This window comes from Dermochelys coriacea, chromosome 3 (genome assembly GCF_009764565.3).
Source record: "Dermochelys coriacea isolate rDerCor1 chromosome 3, rDerCor1.pri.v4, whole genome shotgun sequence".
NCBI lineage: Eukaryota > Metazoa > Chordata > Testudines > Dermochelyidae > Dermochelys > Dermochelys coriacea.
Genome location: NC_050070.1, coordinates 81,174,867 through 81,197,934, shown reverse-complemented (window position 1 = coordinate 81,197,934; position 23,068 = coordinate 81,174,867). Strand labels below are relative to the sequence as shown.

The 23,068-nt window shown below is 40.7% G+C and overlaps 1 protein-coding gene across 1 annotated transcript in view; it reads right to left on the bottom strand.

Moving 5' to 3' along the window:
- Positions 1–482: 482 nt before the first annotated feature.
- LIN28B (lin-28 homolog B) overlaps positions 483–23,068 on the bottom strand; it is a 127,146-nt gene continuing 104,560 nt past the window's right edge. The window contains exon 4 of the mRNA XM_038395374.2: positions 483–1,020. Within this exon, the coding sequence (XP_038251302.1) occupies positions 651–1,020 (370 nt within the window). The 3' untranslated portion in view covers positions 483–650. The remainder of the gene's footprint in view (positions 1,021–23,068) is intronic.

Sequence of the window (23,068 nt, the reverse complement as noted above, 5' to 3'; positions counted from 1 at the left end):
GAACAAAGATTGTGGCAACAGAGCCATACTTAATCAAGGCATGCCCTTGACAGGTGTGTGGAGAAAAAAACAACATTGCTACACTTTGGGCATCAAGAACAAAATATCTACCCAAAATAGAGAGTTAGGGGAATGTCTTAGTATTCTTAGTACCATATCATTGGTAGCTTGGAGAGGTGAAGTACCCTTTGGTTCACACAAAAGTAACAGTCATGATCTTAACTGGTTTTTAAAGCATTTTTTCAAGATTGCTGCCAGGAATGAGTATCCAAAAACATTCTGAACCATGACTATTGCTTCACAATGGATGATGTATCCTGGGAAATGGAAAATGTTCTGCTGGTGTGTGTATGTATACATATACAGAGATAGAGATAGTGATTATAGATATGTATACATATAGACAGAAAGACATGATAGAGACACATGCACTCGTGCACATCCACACACACACAGGCAGTAAAACACAAGACACCCTGCTCAAATGTAATTTGCTTGGAGTGATTTGTCTATTAAAAAAAATAAATTCACAGTTCCTCAACAGTAGTTAAAATTTCAGGTCAGCTACTGATAGTGAAATTACTTCCCCTGTTCTTGCATGAGGTAGACATTCCAAGAGGGTAGGGAAAATGAAAGGTTACAACAAAGCTCTAAGTTTTTTTCCTTTTTTGAACAGAAGGTCCCTTTCTGCTTTGTTCTTCAGGTGATGCAGATAACTTACTGGAGGAAGCTTCTTGTGGTGACCTGCCTGAACGTTCTAAGATCTCTGACTTTCCCTCCTGAGAATATGATGGAGATGAATGGCCGTAAGCCCCTCCCCCTTCTCTCAGGAAAGCAGAAGTGGAAGGCTGTGGTTCTGCTTCATATCTTCCCTGAGAACTAGTGGGCTGTTGTGAAACAGTTTTATGAGGGCAGTTAGCCACCATGTGCATGATGCTCTGACAGTAATGGCACTTCTTTGGCTGTGGAGGTAGACTACATTCCTTAGCATGATGATCAAGGCCACCACAGTTGTAGCATCTACAAATGAAAAAGAGAGTCTGTTATAAAATATGTCAATAAAAATATTCTTCAAAACATTAAAGAAAGAACAAGGAAGAACCCAAATCTTAAGATACGTAAACAATTTTTAATTTCATGTGAAGACACACAGCACATTTGTAAAACAGTGGGAGTTTCCACTCAATATTTTATAGTATTTATTTTCTGGTTGTAAGAATTTAAGGTGAGATTTTTTTCAGAAGTTTCTGAGTGATTTAGCAGCACAAGTTCCACTCATAATGACAGGTTTCAGAGTAGCAGCCGTGTTAGTCTGTATTCGCAAAAAGAAAAGGAGTACCCGTGGCACCTTAGAGACTAACAAATTTATTAGAGCATAAGCTTTCATGAGCTACAGCTCACTTCAATGCATCCGATGAAGTGAGCTGTAGCTCACGAAAGCTTATGCTCTAATAAATTTGTTAGTCTCTAAGGTGCCACGGGTACTCCTTTTCTTTTTACAAGTTCCACTGAAAGTGAATAGGACTTGTGCTCCTCAATCACTTAGGTACTATGAAAATCTCATCCTCATTTAGGCCAAATTCTACCACCTTCATTCATACTGATGAGTATCTTCCTCCACAAACACTTTGGTATCACTCATTCAGAATCTGGCCCTTAGTTAGAGTCTGATTCAAAGCCCACTGAAGTCAATGGGAGTCTATCTACTGACTGCAATAGATCAAGTCCTAAGGGCACATTTTCAAAGGTATTTAGGTGCCTAAAGATGCATTTAATAGCTTTAAAAATATTGCCTAGGGACACAAGAGGTGAAACTATCAGGGCTCTTTTGTGTGAGACCAACGCTGTATGCAAATACATTAGAAAACTATATGAAGGGAATAATAATGATTTTATGTACCCCTCAGTGGTAACAAAAGTTAAAGTCCAGAATCAAAAATAAGCTTTATAGTTTATTAAACTGTAAAAATGGCTATTTGGACTCTGCCAAAATGTACCAGTTGTATTTCTCCGTAATAAATAATCTCAGAGAATGTACTTGTGCTGATAACATTAGAATGGTCCACTAGAGGGCACCAAATATTCAAACATGTGCCCACAATAAAGTCTGTAGCTCATGTAATGTAGATTAAATATCTTTATTTGAATATTTGTAGCAATAAACTGTTTGAGTGCTAGTGTGTTTAATTTGGGTTAATGACTGAAGGTGTTGTTGCAAAAAGATCAGGCTATGATTGCCTACAAGTTCATCCTCACTAATTAGTCCTGTTTGTGCCATATTAGCTACAAGGTAGAAAAGAGTCCTCTGTTAAAAGTTGAATAATATGGTGAAATTTGATAAGAAAGAAGTTCATGTTCTTTGATAAACAATCTCACAGTTTACCCAACCCTTCCAAAGGTATACACCATCTTAAAAAATGTATGGCACCAAATTAGTCAAATCCAACAGAGCAAAGGGGAAGTTATGATGATAATAGCTAGATCATTTCCCCCACCAGGTAATGGGAAGGAAATCTCTGCAAGGGTCCCTTTGAAGAGGAGTTCCTTCCTGATTCTTTCCTCTGTGGGGCAGAGAAGAGGAGTTCAACCTCCCATGATCCAGGAGGTTTATAGGAGGCTGGGCTGGAGGAAGTTCTGGAGCCCCGGGGTTCTCCCCACTGCCCACTGTTGCATAACTTCAGTGAACTCTCCTGGCTCAGGCTGCCCCCTGCACCCCCCTTAAAGGGATGTTCTCTCACCATAGAGGAGGTTCTGTAGGAAAAGTTAATCAATCCTGTGCTGTGTTACCTTTCTCAGTAATATCTGCATGGATTAGTAGGTAGGGGGAATGATGTGTCCCCAGCCCCAGCTCACCCACCAGATCCCAACGGTGCTGCAAGGGGATGGGTGGGAATGGTATCATGGACCCAGCAGCCTGAGTGGAAGGTCCTCTCCATGCCTGGATCATTGGCACATAGTAAGAGGGGGATGGTGGCCAGGAGGAAGCTTTTGTCAATACCTATTGCTAAGAGGTTGCAGCATGGTTCTGAAAATATAACAGTGAGCATCATAAAATGGGTTTATTGTTTTCTTCCTTGGAAACCCAGAACTCAACACAATTAAATTTAAGTCTTCCAAAAACAAGTAGACAAACTCCAGAATGTTCAACTATTACATGGCTTTAGCCTTTAGAACAGCCATACCAATGATTAAGCACACAGCCAGAATGTAAATACTTTACTGGTAATCGTGTTAACTAAGGGCTCAATCCTGCAGTCCTCAAGCAATACCTCACTGAATGATCCTTATTTATATGACAGGCTCCATTTATGATTTCTTTAAATGAGCACAGTATACAGTTGTGTACTATTTGCTAAAAAGAAAATAATTGCATAAACTGTTAAATCATGCACAGAATACACGTCTGTGAAGATAATTTCTTTGATGTAATAGGACCATCATGTTACATTCATCTTGACCTTTGTATAGATGTTTGCTGTGTTTCTATAATTAGCATTATATATCTTATACATGCATAAATTTAATTCTTTGTTTACCATTTTACTGAGGAAAGTGACACCAAATCACATGATATGATTTCCATGCTTAACTTACAAATCTGTTAAACAAGGGAAATTCTGCTTACATAGACCTGCTCCAAAGCCTACTGGAGTCACTACAAACTTTTCCATGGACTTCAGTGGGCTTTGGATCTAACTCACGGTTAGATATTTTAAAACTGCAGATCACTGGAAAATTGTAGTTTTAGCCAGAACCCTGCAATCACTTATGCACATATTTAACTTCGTGACTGCTGTGTTCGTCTACTTGCATGCCCAAACTTAAGCATGGATGTGTGCATGTTTGCCTTAGCTTATGAAATAGATTTCACTTTTGGAAGAAAAATTGCTAAAAATAGTATAAAGTTTATACCAGCCTTGAAAAATTGCCATTAATATTTCAGGCAAGGAGGGGGAACCCTTTCCTTCTAACAACTCTTGCCTACCCTTTTGCATGATCAAAATAATTCCTTGCCTTGGCCAAGCTGAATTTTGCAAGGGCAATTTATAATTTGAATAAGTAAAATGATACATAGAATTCCAATGATTTTTTAAAAATCCGTGCATAGAATGTTGTAATGACATCAGTTGTGCCCAATTTTTAGAAGTGTAACAAAAAAGCCCGCTAAAATGAGTCTTTAAGTGGCTTCAGATGAACTGCTAACATTTTTAAATATTCAGTATACATCTGTTTTTTGTGTAATCGGCCAGTAGGATTGAAGAACTCTTTCTCAAACTGAGTCTGTTTGCATGTATTGTAAACTGACCCAGCAATCTTAATTACCCTGTGCAGTTGAAAGGAAAAAAAGAAAACAGGCAAGGTTTTGCAAACCACGGTCATCTAGCATTTATTTCCCCAATATTTCAGCAAGATTAAATAAAAATGTTAGATATTTCACACCCATCCTATTCTCTAAGACCAAAATTATAGATATTTCTTATGTTTAGTAAAAATGTTTTCATATATTAAACATTGTACATTGGTTTCCTTTCCCTCAGTCACTGAAGCTATTTCAAAACAAATGACCAAATTAACATCTCTTACTGGTATATAGCTATGTTTGTCAGATAAGATCTCTCCAGAACCACTAGATAAAACAATAAGAGTGACAACTGAAAAATAATGGCAATGATCCCTTCCCTTAGCCCTCCTCCCCCAAAGTTCTAGAAAGATACTAAAAAAATAAGGGTGTGTGTGTGTGTGTTATGATTTAAATTTGATATTAAAGAATGGCATTTTCTTGATTTCTTTCTATATAGTATAAGATATGTATTTATTCTGTGACTTCTTATCTATGTGTTAGTAAGGATTGTAATCCACTTTGGGAATGATATATCTGATCTTAATTCTGGAGAGAATTTTATAGCTGTAAATTTAACTTATTTTCACTTCCTTCCTTTAGGATCACATTCATCCAGAAGCTTCCTTTCTCTCTCTCTCTCTCTTTTAAAAGAGTTCGAAAATAGGTTAAAGGGCCTCAGTAATAGAGTAGGCTGCAGCCACGGACAAATCAATTTCATCAGTCACTATGGTATGCACTGTGTTATCCAATTCAGTGAACCATTTCGCCTCACCAATTGACCAAAAACCTGCTGTCAGGGCCCCCACTTCCACTCCAGGGGCCTCAATCAGCTTTTGCATCTATATTTATCATTACATCCTGCTTTCAAAATAGTTTAATCCCTCCCCCTAGTTTACTGAAATTTCTAGTAGCGTTTTTTGTTGCTCTTGTTTTAATAAAAGCTGTTATAATTAAACTATAATTTGGCTTTTCAGCCATGTTTTTGTCACCAAGCAAGTCAGCCTACTGGTTGAAGTGTTACATTAAATTGTGTATGTGCCTGTTCATTTGTGCCTGGACTTAAACAGGAGGGTGGTATTTATTCAGTTCTTCTGACTATTTATTCATTCCTTGTCAATCACTCTTACCAGCAAGACAGCTCACACCCCATTCTGAAATGCTTTCGTTCTCATGGGATTGACACCAAAATGGAAATGGTCAGCCACCTCCAAGCACACAAATGATACCACATGGTATCATTCATGCACATTGAAATGTGGTATTAACCCTTTTGTTCTAGCTGAGAATTCAAAATACAAACTGCTTGTAATTGCTAATGTGTCAGCTGTATATTCTTACTTTACACCACAATGAAATGAAACCTAATACATTATGATACACAGGCACAGGCTGATCTATGTATGGATTTGTATATTCTTGTGTACACACTGTATACATAAATATACAAAACAATAGACAGGCAAGCTTATACAAAGGAAAATTAAGCAAGTGCACATTTGAACATGCATATATAATCCAAACCAATAACACTGGAATAAATGATTATCCAAAATAAAAATACTACTTAAACATGGTGATTTAGCTCAGCATCTTAAAATAAAGTTAAAATAAAACAAACTAATATACATCACATGATGTCTAGGTCAACATAAAGTCTAAAGCACAGCTAAAACAAGTATGAGCAACTCCTGATTCTGTTTCTTGGAAACGATCTGCTATAAAAGGAACAGCCCTTCATAGTCTTAATAGGCTCTGATAATTTATTAGGTGACTGCATGCTCAAAACCTAACGCAACATGAAGTATAGATAAAGAGATGACAATTATCCTAAATGTGAACACTGCCTCAGTACAGTTAGCTGAGTAAGGGAAGTAGATTAAGACAGCTTCTGAGACAGGGAATGAACAATTTCATGAAATGAAAGCCTTAGGAAATCTGTCTAGCATCATTTAATAACATCCTCAACATACTTTAAAATCAACAGCAAGAAAACAAGTCTATTAAAATCTACAGCTGAGAAAGGAAATATAAAAAACCCACCACCCTAGGAATTTAAGAAACATTTCTCCTTCCAAACACCGGTTCACCATCAAGTCATAGTTAAATTGAGAATTTTACGAAGTCGAAGAAAAACCTTAAATGAATAGGAATGAAAATGATATGAATGTAATAGGTGCAATATTAACTGTAACCAAACTGACGACTGGAATTCATTTTAAAATTACCTATGCCTTCAGAAGCTTAAATGCAAAGTAAAAAACACTTCTAGCATTTAGCTTTTCTTAATTTAAACTCATGTTTTCATGTTCATACTTAGAAACAGTTTTATAGTGACACCAGCACTGTCTTGCCAGCAGTTTGCCACAGCTTGGGTGACCTAAGCAACAAGGAAGGCCAGCATAATTGTGTGCGTCTTCACGCTGACCTATAATATGATTTGGACAATAATCCAATATATCTGATGAGTAGACAATAATTGTGTAGCTCTATAGTGTTATCTGTTGACAGAAAAAACTCTAAATTACTTACTGGTGACTACATGATTTTTTACATCTACTTAAAGGGGCGGGGGAAAGGGAAGGGCTGCGGGCAGCGGTGTTTAACTCATTTAAAATGTTCCCTGGCCAATTCCTTTTCCCCCCCTTTAAATACTAACCAGTAATAAAAACTGCATTTTGGTGCGCTGTGAACAGTGAATGGTTTCTAATACAGTGCTGGGGCTAGTGGTTTAAATGCTTTGAAAGATGGCATGTTATTTTACAGCAAGTGCAAATTCGAGGTTTTACAACACATGATACATAGACTAAAAGGAAATGTTTAAGAGACCTAAGTTTATAAATAAAGTTTTCTTTAATCATTAGCTCCACAACATTCTTGAGGAAATGAGAGTTTTGCAAGCAAAACACAGGGAAGTTTTCTCCAATTATCCTATTCTGATGCTAGGGAGTTAAACTATCCATGATATAGCAAAAAGATTAACATTGAACATAATTGTTTCAGTATTCAAGAGCTTCAGTGATATTAGTCTGAAGAACAAGATGGGTGGGGGAGGGGGGCGGGAGAAGAAGGGAACACCCACACCTTCCCTTGCTGAGCCTGGTTCAGATGTAAACAATTACCCAGAGAACATATATGATGAGAGTAACTGTAACAAAATTGCCTGCCCCGATGCTATTTTTATCATTCTCTTCAGTCAGGGCAATACAGCAGCTGAAGTCAGAAATGCTTCTGCAGCATTACAAGATGCTTCAGTCTGTCCAAAGGCAGCTAATCTATGAGTTCATTTTTCATAGAAATCTAGAATAATTTTTATGGATGATTTAAAGATTCTAATAACCAAAGACTGGATATTAAACCTTTCCCAATAAGCATTCTAAAAGCTGAGAGCATCACATTTAATTTCCTGCAGCTAAACACAAGCCTTTAAGATGTTTGCATTATGCAAAGGCTAACCACTGCTGCTGTAGGCTATAATGCCAAAGAACTATTATTTGTTAATTTTTTTGTAAAGAAATCAACAATAAAAACCTGACTGAGTGCTAGGAAGTCACTTTAACCTACTTTTGTTTTAAATAGGACTTCTTCCTCATATTACTTAAGAATATAAATGGCAGGCAGGCATATATCTGATGTCTTTACAGATACTGTGAACAGTAAGAGACAGAGACGCTGAATATGAGGTCAAAATCACCACAACTTGAAAACAGACAGCAACTGTCATGGGAAGGGGGGGTGGGGTTATTTTTTGTCAGCTGCTACGGAAACAAAAGAAACAAGTTCTACGTGAACAGTCAAGAAAACTACATAGAGTCATGCATGTGGAACCTTAAATTAGAGCAAAAGAAGGGGGAAGGGCAGGCAGGAATTCAGATTAGCTCTAGATTCTATGCAGTCTGCTACCCATTCCATTTAATATCTTCATGCTGATTCTTATAAATGGAGGTTATTTTCTTAATCATTTTAAAATTCAGGAAATCCCAGAGGAAACAAAGCAATGGTGTTGCTCACTTGTGTTTAAAACATAATGACATGAGTACTGCTCAAGGCATAGGAATTGTATTCATGCGGTTGTCCAGAATTTCACAGTGCTGCTTCACAACTCATCAGGACACACTTTATACTGGTGTTCATTCTTTGCAATCCCATTGCATTGGTGTGTAAATTAGGAGGGCATCATGACCAGGCTTTCTTGAAGGGAAAAACTAATGTGAGACCTGTAACAAACACGAGACATACCCACAAAAATACTCTTCTCATTCTAAGCAAAGAAAAAGACAGCTGAGGTTTAAGATTTTTCCAGAAACTACTCTGCCTGTTTCACACACTGATTTTATTTAATACGTCGTTTTGCTTTCTTAGCTTTTGATTAAAGCAGACAGAATCTCACAAAAAAAATCTTATTTACTTACCCATTGTTTATTTATATTTTTAATTAAGCTCTTATCATTTTAATAAAACATATCAGAAAACTATGTAAATTAACCCAGCTGGAATTTTAGACGATGGTACCTTAGGATCAAATTCCGATGTTTACAAACAGAGGGGCCTGACCCTGCAACTGTATCTGCTAATTTGGCCCCTTGTTCCCACCCATACAAGAGGGACCCTGTTTGCTGCAGTGGGGGCCTACAGGGGTCCATGCTGGGGAAGTTAATTGCAGCAGTGGGGCTTTTAAAGTGAAATTGTGTTTGAAAATTCACAGCTTCACTGTTTTTGAGATGAATGAAAAGCTGATCTGCTCACCTTTATATCCCCTCCACCTCCAAAATAAAAAATCCTATACCACAAGGATAACAAGTAAGATCTAAGAGGTTAAATTTTTGTAGAGGCTGTTTAAAAGCCTCTCTCTTCTCCTAAGGCTGCCTTTTCCCCCACATTTAGATAACCCCAACATGCTGTCACGAAGACACTTTCTGCATGATTTCCAGTAACATAGCATGGATTATTGTTGATGTTTGTGCTCATTACAAAAAATGAAATGCCTAATTGTAAACATATCCGACTGAATAGTTTCATGTGGTTAGTTGTAACTCAACCTATTCTCCCTAGTGTATTTTAGAAGTAATATCAATAGGTTATATTCTTTTGTTGATAATTTTTTTTCCAACAAAGGAGCTAGCAAACCAGGCAGAGTGTTTGTCTGATAAATCAGTCATTTGGTGATACTATGAACTTAAGTTTGGTGGGAAAATAATTGATTTAGAATGAGCTACTATGGTTTACTAAAAGATTTTGTTTTCCTGATAAGAAGCAACCAGAACAATAAACATAAGATGGTGGTTTAACAACACAGACCCATATAGAATTCAGCCATTTTATTATTCTTCTAAAAATGGAGAGGACCACACAGACATTAGCTCTTGAAAAAAACTTCTCTGACAATTCCTTTTCTTTCCATGGAATCTTATCTACACTGTTCACTTAGTCTAGTTTGCAGACAGGGAGGGAAATTATTTTCACGCAATCACATAAAAAATAGGTAAGGAATAGGTCTCCTGAAGGAAAAATGCTTTGGCTGTACTTCAATTTGTAACAATTAAACAGTGCATGAACACAGTTGTTTTCTCTCTAGCGGGAGTTAAGAACTTCTGAGAAACAATTTTACGATGTTCAATCTCGATACAAGAATACAGTATTTACATGTCAGATTTTAAAAGGTAAAATGTGTATCTGTCCACAGCACTAACACAGCACAGAATGAAAATGCATATTTTAAAAATGGACTCAGTTCTTACTAGATGATAGAGCCATTTCAAATTCAGTAACCATTTAAATACACCATGTTGAAAAGAGTCACATAAATTATACGTTTCAGGTGTGAAACGTTGAACTATGAATTCAGATAAATCCTAAAGGTAGGAGCCAACCCACTTACATTTTGAAAAATATATACAAAAAACAGAATGTTCCCTGTGAGCTTTGATATTTGACACTGGCAAGCAATTATGACCTTAAATTAAAGTCTTATCCATTTAAAATATCTAACATAAAGCTGTAAGTGGAATTGCAGAATTAACAATCGTTTTTCAGATGTTTAGAAATTGGTCACCAAAATCCTTTCTTAAATTTAGCATGCAAGACCTCACCATAGAAACATTTTACTAACCCATTTTGTACAGAAAATACTCTATCAGAATGAGCCAGTGTACCATAATATATATTGTTTGTTTGTTTTATAAAAAAAAAATTCTCTGATCTAACAGGTAAGTAGTGTGCACAAAATATGAAAATTAAACATACAAAAATATCTATTACCTAACAACGATTTAATTTAACTGGGTAGAAAGTATACTTTGACCTATTTACTATTTTTAAAAAGAGAAATTTTAAAATATTTTGTCCGTAGCACATTGCCGGTAGACGGACACAGCTACAGACATAGCACAGGGAACACAGAATAATGCCTATGTCACACACATTAATCTAAACCTAATCCTTCCCTAGCATTCAACATTATAGGTTCTAAACTGGGACATTGTTCTGCTATAGAAAAATAAATGACTTTTTTCATTAGAAAGTGCGGCAGGATTTCTAAGTGCCTTATGAACAATTCCTCCTGTGTTTGAATCTTACATCCTCCTACAACTAAGTCTTAACTGGACCTGAGGAGAAAGTAGCTCATTTCCACAAGGAGCTCTTAGAAGCCTATGGTTAAGAAGTTATCAACTTCCATTTAAAGTAATTAACAGCACCCACCCACCCAACTATTTATACAACGTAACTGGGTAGGAAAGCAAAACTGGCTCCTGCCCCAGCCCTTTACATGCCCTTCTGATGGCAAAGAGAGACCTTAAAGAGCCACAAAGAACCACGTGGACCTGACATAAGCCACAGAGTCTGCACCTGCAGCCCCTGACATGCCCATAAAGAAAAGGAGTACTTGTGGCACCTTAGAGACTAACAAATTTATTTCAGCATAAGTTTTCGTGAGCTACAGCTCACTTCAGCTCACGAAAGCTTATGCTCAAATAAATTTGTTAGTCTCTAAGATGCCACAAGTACTCCTTTTCTTTTTGCGAATACAGAATAACACGGTTGCTACTCTGAAACCTGACATGCCCATAGCACTCATCACCACAGGGAATGCTGGACTATGGGGCACACCTGTGGAAGTTGCCATGAATGAGAGTAGCCTCCACACTACTCTAAGTCAGTGCCTTTCAACCTTTCCAGACCACTGTACCCCCTTCAGGAGTCTAATTAGTCTTGCTTACCCAAGTTTCACATCACTTAAAAACTACCTGATTACAACTGATGCAGCAGGGGTCAATTTAGCGGGTCTAATGAAGACATGCGAAATCAACAACAGAGCGCTCGCCGATCGACCCTGGTACTCCAGCTCCCCGAGAAGAGTAAAAGAAGTTGACTGGAAAGCATCTCCTGTCGATGTAGCACAGCGAAGACACCGGGGTAAGTTGACCTAAGCTACGTTGACTCCAGCTATGTTATTTACATAGCTGGAGTAGTGTAACTTAGGCCGACTTGAAGACAAGCCCTAAGATGGAATTTTTCAAAAAGAGGTGCCTAAAGTTAGGCATCTCAATCCATATTTAGGCATCTAGACACAGTGATTTTTCAGAGGTGCCTAAACAGCCATAGCTGTCTTTTAAGTAAGTGGGAGTTGCAGGTATGCAGCACATCTAAAAATCAGGCAAGTTTTAATGAGATGCCTAACTTTAGGCATGTATGACAGGTTTCAGAGTAGCAGCCCTGTTAGTCTGTATTCATAAAAAGAAAAGGAGTACTTGTGGCACCTGCATCCGATGAAGAGAGCTGTAGCTCACGAAAGCTTATGCTCAAATATATTTGTTAGTCTCTAAGGTGCCACGAGTACTCCTTTTCTTTTTCGGCATGTATGTATTTGAAAACTAAGACTAATGGCTTGTCTACACATGGAGTTATCCAGGAATTGCATAGTGCTTTAAAAACACATCCTATCTTAATCCAAATTAACTTTCAAGTGTAGACAAGCCCTAAGCACTTTAAAAATCCACAGACTGTTGTGGTGGGAGTCTTTTGTGGTTTTGTGGCTGCTCTTGTTGTTTTTGGGGATTTTGTGTGTGTCCCACCAGTATGTATTTCAGATGTACAGCACTGGGAATGGGGAACAAAAACTAAACCATGTTTCTAATGGGTAGAAAACACAGAGGGTCTGTTTTTGTTCTTGCTTACACCATTGTCAATCAGAAGTAACTCCACTCCAAGTCATGGGCATTAGATCGGTGAAAAACCTTGGTGAGTTTGAATCAGGCCCAGATGTAAATGCATCTCTGTAGTCATGCTAATTGATGTGTTAGGTCATAGTTCTAACACGACATGTGCGGCACATGCTGGACTAGGTTTTTCTGGGAATCTTAGCAGATCTGTATTCAGAATGTTAGGCTGTTTAAGTCTTAGGCCATGTCTACATTACAAACTTTGGTTGATGAAAGTTATGTTAACATAAAGCTGCTACAGTTAGCATATTGCTTATGCTCATGCATACTTGGCGTCTTGTGTCAGGGCTACATGTACTCACCAGGAGTGCTTATGTTGAGGCACAGTACTGTGCACCATGGGTAGGGATCAGTGTGCAATGCACATCATCTGGCATGCTGTCTTTTGGGAAGCTTTGGCAATGCATGCTGGGGCAGAAACAAGTCACACAGGGGTGACTGAGAGCAAGGGGATCAACTTATCATCATGCAACTTTCTCAATGCTATCCATATCCCGTAATTTTGGCACAATTTTTAAAAATCCCACAAAACCAAGCAGCACTTCCCACTGCCTGCCATCTCTGACAGAAGCATGGAGTGTGTAAAGCTCCGCACTATTGTCATGAACATTGAAAACACAGAATGCACAATCCTCCAGTATTTGCAGAACCGCAGGAAGAGCTGCAACAATGGGGGAACATGACGATTTTGTGGAGGACAGATTGCTATGGGACATAGCAAAAAACAATTCAGTGTGGTTGGGGGCATTCACGGAGCAGCTGCAGATGGTGGAGTGCCACTTCTGGGCCCAAAGAATGAGCGCTTACTGGTGGGATCACAGCATAATGAAGGTTTGGAACCGATGAGCAATGTCTGCAAAATTTTTGGTTGTGAACGGCCACATTTTTGGACCTGTGTGCTGAGCTCATCCCAGTCCTCCAGCACATGGACACCAAAGTGAGAACTACACTGACAGTGGAGAAGCGAGTTGCGATCACTCTGTGGAAGCTTGTGACATTGTATTGTTACGGGTCAGTGGGAACTCATTTTGGAGTTGGGAAATCTGTATGCCGTGTGTGTGTGGCTGTTGTCATGAAGGTGTGAAGGGGCCATGCTAGGCAGGACTGTGACTCTCAGACATAGTGAAGGGAGTTGCAGCAGTGAGGTTTCCGAACTGCATTGGGGCAATAGATTGCACACATATCCCTATTTTAGCACCCACCATAGCATATATCAATAGAAAATGCTACCTTTCTATGGTTATGCACATGCTGGTGGTCACCAGGGATGCTTCACTGATGTCAATGTTGGCTGGTTGGGGAAGATGCATGACATTTACATCTTTAAGAACACAGGACTATACAGAAAGCTGGAAGCAGACATTCTTGTCCACTATAGATTATCACTGGCAATGTTGAAATGCCAATAGTGATCCTGGAGGACCCAGCCTACCCCTTGCTAAGCTGTACACCTGCTTCCTCGACAGGAAGGAAAGATTCAACTACAGGCTCAGCAGGTGAAGAATGACCAGTGAACGCATTTTTGGTAGATTGAAGGGACACTGGCATTGTTTACTCAAGACTGGATCTTGGTGACAAAAAACATCCCAAGGGTTATAGCTGCCTTTTGTGTCCTGCATAATATCTGTGAGGCAAAGAGAGAAAACTTGCCATGGAGTGGAGGAGGAGTGGCTGTCTCCTGAGTTCAAACAGCCAGACACAAGGGCTATTAGAAGAGCTCAACAGAGAGCTATGCGACTGAGGGAGGCCTTGAAAGAGCACCTTAACAGTCAGTAATGTGGTGTGGTGGACTGCGCTCTATCTGGCCCTAAAGTTTTGGGGGTGTTAGGAATTGTGCAGTCTTGCTGTAGAAAAACAAGTTGTGGGCACTTTCACGAGTGCTAGGCATTCTGCTGCATATGTTGTGAAGTAATAAAGATGAATTATTTACCCCAACCCCCCAAAATAGATTTTTATTGCATGTCAAAACCAGTGCAAAACCCCAAACAAATAAAATAAAAACTTCTGAAATAAATTACTGGAACAGAACTTAACAAGGGGAAAGAACATTCATGATCATACTGGCTCTACATACAACAACCGGGGCTCTCACAGCTCAGCGTATGTGAAATGGTGGTTCCTCTTACTGGCCCTCAGCCTGGAATGGTAGGGATGTGGCCCCTGAGGAGTCATCCACTGACTGCAAAGGGGAGTTATCCACTGACTGCAAAGGGAGGCAACACTGGGACTGTTGAACCTGTAGGTCCACAAGAGTCTGCAGCATCTATGTTTGCTGCCAGAGAAGCCCCATTATGTCCTAGTGCATCTCCCTCTCCTGCTGGGACTTCTGGGCCTTTCTCCTGTCTGTTCTTTCCTTCTTCTGCAATGTTCACCCTCCAAGCCCTTCTGTTCATGGTCCAAAGCAACACTGGCTTGCAGGAATCTCACTGAACATATCCTCCTGGCTGTCTCCTCTTCTTTCTCTTCCTTATCATGGTCAGGCATTCCATGGCAGCAGCTACAGACAAAACACACTGAGGTACGATTGTCCATACAGTCACAACAGAAAGCAAAAAAGTTAAATTTCAGAACACTTTTTCCTTACATGAAACAATACCATTTCATCCCCTATGTCCATGGATGAGTGCAGGCTAATGGCTTGGAGCATTGGCACTATTTTCCACAGGTGGTGGTGATTTTAGCTGATATCTTGCTCCTGAGGGTAATGAAAAGACAGAGCACAACTGCCACTGGCATCCCGAAGCCGCCTGGGCCCGTATGCTGCCAATGTGTTTCCTGCAATGGTTCCTGCTGAAGTCATTGTGGACTAGCCTGAGAAAGTATCCTACTGTGGAGGAAGCTATAAGGCTGTCATTCCTGGAAACCTTTGGGAGAGAACTGCAGAGCACCTCCATGGAAGTTTTATTGAGATCTCTCTGGAGGATTCAGGGGACATCCTTGCCACATGCCCCCCCTAACTGTACAGGGGAATGAAAAGTAGATAACACTCCCTGTCTTGTACTGCCACCTTTTCTAGTACAAGGAACTTAATTAAAAGTTTATATTTGTGTCCAGCTACATTAGGGTCAGGTGCCATCTGTACATATAAACATTGTAATGCAATGGAAAATGCATTCACACACTTACCCAAGGTTCCTTCCCCTGCATCTGGCTCACCTGTGTTCAGTTGACAGAATTGACTAATTGATAGTGGTGGAGTCATGAACAGATCCTCGCTTGCGGCATAGCTGGACCCCAGGATCACATGACCGCCATCTTCCTTCTCCTCTCCACTGTTCATGGCAGGGGGCTGTGTTTCAGACTTTGAGAGGTACCATGGTGCCCTGTGGGGTTAGTGGGGCTCTGCCAAGCATGGCATGCAGCTCATTGTAAAATTGGCGAGGCTGAGGCTCAGCACCAGATCAACTGCTGGCCTCCCTGGTCTTCTGGTATGCCTGAAGCAGTTCTTTAGCTTCCATGCAGCAAGGTTGCTGATCCCTGTCGTACCCCTTCACCTGCATCTCCTGTGCAATCTGCTTGTAGGTGTCCACATTTCTATGACTGCTCCATAGGTGTGCCAGCACAGCCTCTTTTCTCCACAGGCCCAGGAGATCCAACACCTCAAAGCAGGAGCACGTCTGGAACATGTAGCCAGAAAGGTCATTTGCACACAACAAAGGTGAGCTGCCAGGGGTGCTCACCAGGCTGGGCAAATCAGGAAAACGCATTTCAAAAATACATGGGGTTTTTTTTACATGGTGGGTTGCTTCTGGTCTCCATAACCTTTGGGCAGTGAAGTTCACAATATTGACCAGAGCGGTCAGAGTCAGGCATTGTGGGACAGCTGCTGGAGGACGGTTAGGATCAACATAGGTCACATGATATCTATGCTGCACAGTATTGACCACAGTAGGTCGGCCATGGCGTTGGTGATATTTACTTCAGCAGAAGACAATTTTGAGTGTAGAGACACACACAATTAGGTTGACGCAAGGTGACTTATGTTGACCTAACTTTGTATTGTAGACCAGACTTTAGTTACATAGGACCAAATTCTGCAGTGGCCTACAGGATGGTGGAACACGTACCTCATGTAAGCTGATTGGTAAATAGGTGTGAATGGAAAGAAGTGTAACTCACATTAATTTGGCATTCAGGTGAGGTGCAAAGCCAAAGGAAGGAAGGAATAGCAAGAAAACAACATGAGGGCATAAGTAAAACATAACACCTTTTTTTGTTCCCTTGACATGTAATTGCACTCATTTTGTATACCCACTGAATACCAATTCAGTGCCAGTAATGTGTATATGTCACAGATGCTAGCTTAGCAATTACATCTATTTTCTGACAAATAGACATGCAGCATGTTATTTACAATACTAATTACCAGACTTTACACAGAAATTGTCCTATAGAATTGCAAGAGAATTGAACCTCATATACCACGTCAGGATTTCACCTATTCTCTTTAGAAGGCCTTAGCATATATCTAAAATAAGTTTTATAGCGAGTACCCAGTATACTGAGGTACACCATACTATGAAACACTCGCTCTTTCATTTGTTGTATGGGGAGCTCGTAGCTCTAACACCTACTTTGTTTGCAGCAGACTTGAAATTCAACAAGCTGAAATCCCGCCCAAGACTAGACACATGCCTTTTGCTTATCCCATGAAATTCCTTTCAGATTTAGCTGAGCTATAAACTGTTAAAAATTGCCATTTCCCTTCTGCTACTTTTGTAGTCATCAAAATTTTGGCAGCATGCCACAATCGGAAATGGACATGAACATTTTAATCTATGGCCCAGCCCACAATGCACTGAGAATACCTGGTAGCTGCTAGAGCAAGGGTAGTGATAGTGGGTGGGAAGAGGACTGGGCTGCACTTGCCCTAAGTACTGTTCTGGAATCAACATGTGTATACACACACACACACACACACACACACACACACACACACACAAAAAATGTACTGTATGATGGTGTAAAATAAAGTTTTAGGGAAACCCTCACACTTATTTGGCATGTTTGAACACCTGCTTTAAGCTCATCTACCTTCATATATCTCATATGAATGACACCCAAAACCAAATTATGAATGTTTGGTAATGGGACTATTGCATAAATAAATAGTTCCTGCTACTGCAACATTTTCTCATATAAGCTATCTTATTGCTTTCAGTGAATGGGATTTGTGTAAGTTAAGGCTACTCATGTGATTAAGAGTTGCAGGATTGGCCAAGAATTCATAGCTTCATTTCATTCTTAAGAAAAGTAAGAACAGGTATAGCCTGGCACGTTCAACATTGTGAGGTTGAGTCAGTTATCTATAAAGGGATTCATTCCATAGCTCCTGGAATTGATAGAATAAATCATGTCATATGACGTACATGTTGCACTTCTTTTTGCTACAGTATATCAAAAAGACAATGAATATAGTGGTTGGTTTTCCTTGAAATAATATCTGTAAGATCACGTATTCAATGATCTTGTTGCCTAAAGAGTTAGGAGTGATCTGGCATGCAGTAGCCACACTTTACCAGTAATGAAAATCTGCATACCTGTTAATAAGAAGCAAAGTAGTCTACTTTTAATGCAGTTCTCCAGACTTGTACCCCTTAAAAGTCCACAATAGACTAGCTGTTCCATAAAGCCACAGTGTGGCATTGAAAAAATGATGAAAATAAATATTTAGTGACTTTTTTTCTGAAGCTTTCAATATTTCTAGGAAAAATTTGAACCTTGAAAATTTCCAGAATTTTATGTCAAAACACAGAAATTCCAACATTTAGGGCATGATGAGGGTATGTTATATGGTAACTTGGGGGCATGTGGGGGAGGGAGCACAACTGGGCCCTAAATGCTTGAGTATCAATTCCTCCTTTCTGGAGGCTTTCCTGCTTATCCAAACTCGCTAGGGGCCCTCCAACAGGTGATAGGGGTGAAGTGAGTAACTTCAGCTGTATATCTTATAGAGTTTTATACCAGCTAGTTTTTTCTTTGTCCTGGGTTCTGACAAGATGGGTTCTTGTGTACATGAAAGGCCTACTTCAGTAGGAACTGTGGGTGCTCAACATCTCTGAAAATCAGGCCCACACGGTGAGATTTTTAAAACCAACTAGGCAAGTTAGACACACATCTATTAATTTTCAAATCCTAGCTGGCTATGGAAATCTCACTGCGCATTCAAAGTCTGAGGCACCCCAATCTGCGAAGATGTTGGCCTACATGTGCCTAGATCAAAGTTCTGGCTATCCACCCTCAATTTGTATGAGAGAGTTGATGTAGTCATGTGGATGCTCCATATATAGGGAGATATGGAAGGCTGTAAGAAAATTGCAGGCCAATATTTAATTTCAGAAACCTCAATTTCCAGTGCTTACCAAACTTCCCACGTTCACTGCAACTCTTTTGCAATATCACTCACAGAACTTTGGCCTCCTGCCTCTCTGTCATGACAGAGGGAAGGCCAAGTCATCTCAGTGAAGTGGTGTAGCAATTCAGTACATGCAGGGTGGGGGTGGCAGATGGGGCCAGTTCTGCATGTGGGTTGAGGCCAGGCTACTCAGGGGGCTTGCCCTGCTCGCTGCTCTGGCTCCATGCCAAGTGCTGCTGCCTGGACTTGACCCTACTGGCGCTGGCTTTGCATTTTGCCTAGGTGCAATTTCACCTCCACCAGGTGGCACAGGCCAGGCTCACCGAGCTGCAACATCTCCTGCATGACCTCAAGAACTTTGTCTTCCATGACTGCTGATGAGTGGGGCTGGGGATCGGGGGGGGGGGGATGGATTGGTTTTGTGCCTCCCACAGGGCACAAGGCTGGGATGGGGACCCCTGCCTGTGCCAGCTCCAGACAGGGCCACCAGGGATCTCTGAGCTGGGGCTGCCCTAAGGCGCAGACCCTCACACCTCGCCTTGGGAATTGGTGGAGTGGAGGGGGCGTATCCAACCCCAGTTGCAAGGTAAGGGACCCTGCTGCCAGCTTGACATCTAGGCAGTTACAAAAAAACAGCTTAGGTCCTGCACCACCACCCTTGCCCCACCCTGCCCTGAAGGCAGAGTATGGTACTTAAACTGACAACACCAAAACTGCAACTTTAACAACTGTGAGCACAATTTTGTAGCCAAAAACCCCTACAACTTTCTTAGAGATACCACTTTTATATTTGACCTGCATGTCTAAATCCTTGCATGGGAAGTTAGAAATCAAACTGTGTACCTAAAGTCTGGTTTTTAAGTGCTCAAGAGGATTGCAACAATATGGCCCCTTACAATTACTGAAGTAAGGGTTTTTTTTTTTTTTAATAAATATTTATTTTTTCTTAGCTTGGCCATAGGATTACTAATCTCTTGAGAAAGAAGCTTACACACACAGGTCTGGGTTTCATATATCTTTCTCTGAATTCTGTTGATACTGTGTGTGGGTTAAAATTAATCTTAATTACCAACAGTTACTAAAACAAATGTGTCAGATGCTGTGAAAGAGAACATTCTAGCACATGTTAATTGTGACTGCGCTTGTGAAGCTATACGTAATATTTTCTTGTTCTCACACCAGTAAAATACGTTGCTTACAGGTCCAAATTCTGTGTTTAGTTACATGGGTGTAAATCCAGAGTAATTTCACTGGTTGCACTGCAGTGTGGTTAATCTGCATTTACATTATTAATGTAACAGAGTAGAATGTGGCCCTTCCTATACAAATGCTTTTAAAACATATTACACTAATTGTAAAACTAATTGTTTAGTTTAATTAATGTAACACAAGTGAAAAATGTAGCATGAATCCCAAATTAGGAAGATAAAGTGCCAGAGGATAGGACTGAAGTGTGTAGTTCTGTTTGCCAGCATGGGTTCAGCCTTTAGGATTCGGCAAGGAAGAAAAAAAGAAGCAAAAAGCACCAGAGATTCAGAAAGTAAGAGTGTTTATAGGCCAAGGATCAATTTTCCTGGCATGACTGATGAACTGTGCATCAGAAGATTTAGATAAGATATCAGTCATAGATGTTTGAAAGCCAGGAAAGATCCAGATAAGGGGATCCCTTTGTGATCAAAGTGAATGTCCACTGGATGAAGTCTTGGATGCTAAAAAAGTGTTTGGCTTGCAAACTATAATAAGTAGCATCTATATGGCTACGTGTAGTGCACAAAACAAAACAAGCTATCAGTATGTTTTGATCAATTTTTCAAGCTCCAACTATGTCTGAGTTACAAGTCCTAAGCCAAATATTTTGTAAGCAGTCTCAAAGCACAATAAAGTGGTTAATGACTGAACTCCTGGAGCCTTAACATCCCACTTGGGCTACAGGGAAGGGAGAGTCTCTAAATGACACCCAACTAACCAACCTCCCCTGGCTAAAACTCCTACCTAACAATAACTGGAACATGGTTGTTCAATGGCATTCATTCTGCAGGCAGGCTGCCCTCTGCAGGATAGGTGGCATTTTAAGGCTCTATGGGACAAAGGTATCCTTGGTGTAAACCCTGAAGCTGTTGGCGAAGAATTTGACCCAGCCTGTGAGTTTTTGTGTGTGTGCATGCATATGCAGTATGGTTATGTTAAGCATGGACATGTGAAGAAGCTACTGATGTTATAGGGTGAGATTCCAAGAGCACTTAGGTGATTTAGGAGCACAAATCCAAAAAAAATCTCATCCACAAAATAAATACTAAAGATTGAGATGATGGTCTTGTGGTTAAAGCATTGCTGTACTGGGATTTCGAAGATGTAGGTTCAACTCCTGGCTCTGCCACTGATTTCCCATGTCACTATGTGCAAGTTACTTCATTGCTCTCTGTTTCAGCTCCCTATCTGCAAAACTGGGATAACAATATTTTCCTGCCTGCCAAGGATGACAGGAAAAATTCATTAATATGCAAGATGCTCAGATTTTCTGATGATGAGAGCCATATAAGCAGCCAGACAGATAGAAATGATCACTATGTGAATGACTCCTGTGCTTGAGGACTTTTTATTCTGCAATGAAGCACCACAGTAGGACGTACTCATAAGGGAAAGAGGCCTGGCTTTTGTGCATCCACTCAGGAAAGATGGAAGAATCTGTTAGACTTAATTTCTGCTTAATTTAATATTTCTGTTTTGTTTTTTTTTTAAATCTTTGAGGGAGTGGAATAGGTTATGGTTTCCTGAATCTCTAACCCACCCATGTGTAGAAACTCTGGGAATCAACAGTTATATACTCTGATTTTCACTTCCAGCTAGATAATAAAATGAAACTGATATAGGCATAGGTGCCGACTCCATGGGTGTTCCAAAAATAGTGGGTGCTTAGCACCCACCTGCCACAGCTGCTTGGTGGGTCAGCTGTTTGGCAGTGCTCACAATTAGCTGACTAGAGGCGCCCTCAAACAGCTGTTTGGCAGCTGGGGGAGGAGTTTGGGGGAAGGTGGAGAACAGTGAGTGGGCGAGGGCCTCAGGGAGAGGGTGGAGCGGGGCAGGAAGAGGCGGAGCAAGGGTGGGCCCTTGGGGGAGGGGCGGAGTGAGAGTGTGACCTCAGGGAGGGGGTGGAGTGGGGGGTGGAGCCTTGGGGGAGAATAGTGGTGGAGCACTGCTGGAGAAAAGAAACACTCAGTGCCTATGGACATAGGTACACATTGGTGAACTGAGCATTAGATCACAGCTACCTCTGCTGCTTCACAGAATTGCCATCTTGCTGATGCTGTGAATGAGATTAGCATTGCTAATCACAGAACTTTCAGAAGTGACACGCCTCTCAGTGGTTGACAATCTGTCCTGCTTATTCTTACTTTGTGCCTCTAGTCTAGGTTTGAGAAGGTGAGAACAAGGTTAAGGTCTATCTTCACCAATTTGGTCATGAAGCTAGTGTCCAGTTCAATCTTAAGAGGGGGTAAAATTTATGAGCCTAATTCCCATTGAAAGTTAATAGGATTTAGGCTTCTAAGACCCAGATCCTCAAAAGCACCTATCTACCTCCATCATTTAAGCACCACTGGCATTTTCAAAACCACCACTAAGCTGCTGCCTAACTCCACAGGCGCCTAAGTGCCCATGGCATGTAAGCTACTGCTGGTGGGTATTTGCAAAGCCACCTAAGTGCTGATGCTGCCCCGAACTGCTCAGAGCCTTAGCTAAAGCTGAAGCGCTGGAGGCCCTCAGAGGGATTCTCAAATTAGGTGAGGGAACTCCTATCTCACCAGCAGGGCTTGATCCCATAGGCAGGATCTGTGCATGCCTAACTCCTCTTACCTGCCAGGCCCTGCAGCAAGAGGGCTGGGTGCAAGCCACTGACCGGTGGAGGGACAGCAGAGCCCCTGCACAAAAGACAGCCAGAGGCACAGGGAAATGTAGGGGCGTGTGAGAGATACTAAGTGTGAGCAGGAGAGAGAGATTTGGCTGCTAGGGTATGGACTACCAAAGCGGTGGACCTGGCTTAGTTGCCTAACTCCAGGAGATGGTTTGTGATTTAGGATCCTCAGTGGAAGGAGGTGTCTATCTCTGGCCCATCAACCAGGAGCAACAGGTCAGCTCCTTAGACACCTAAGCCACTTT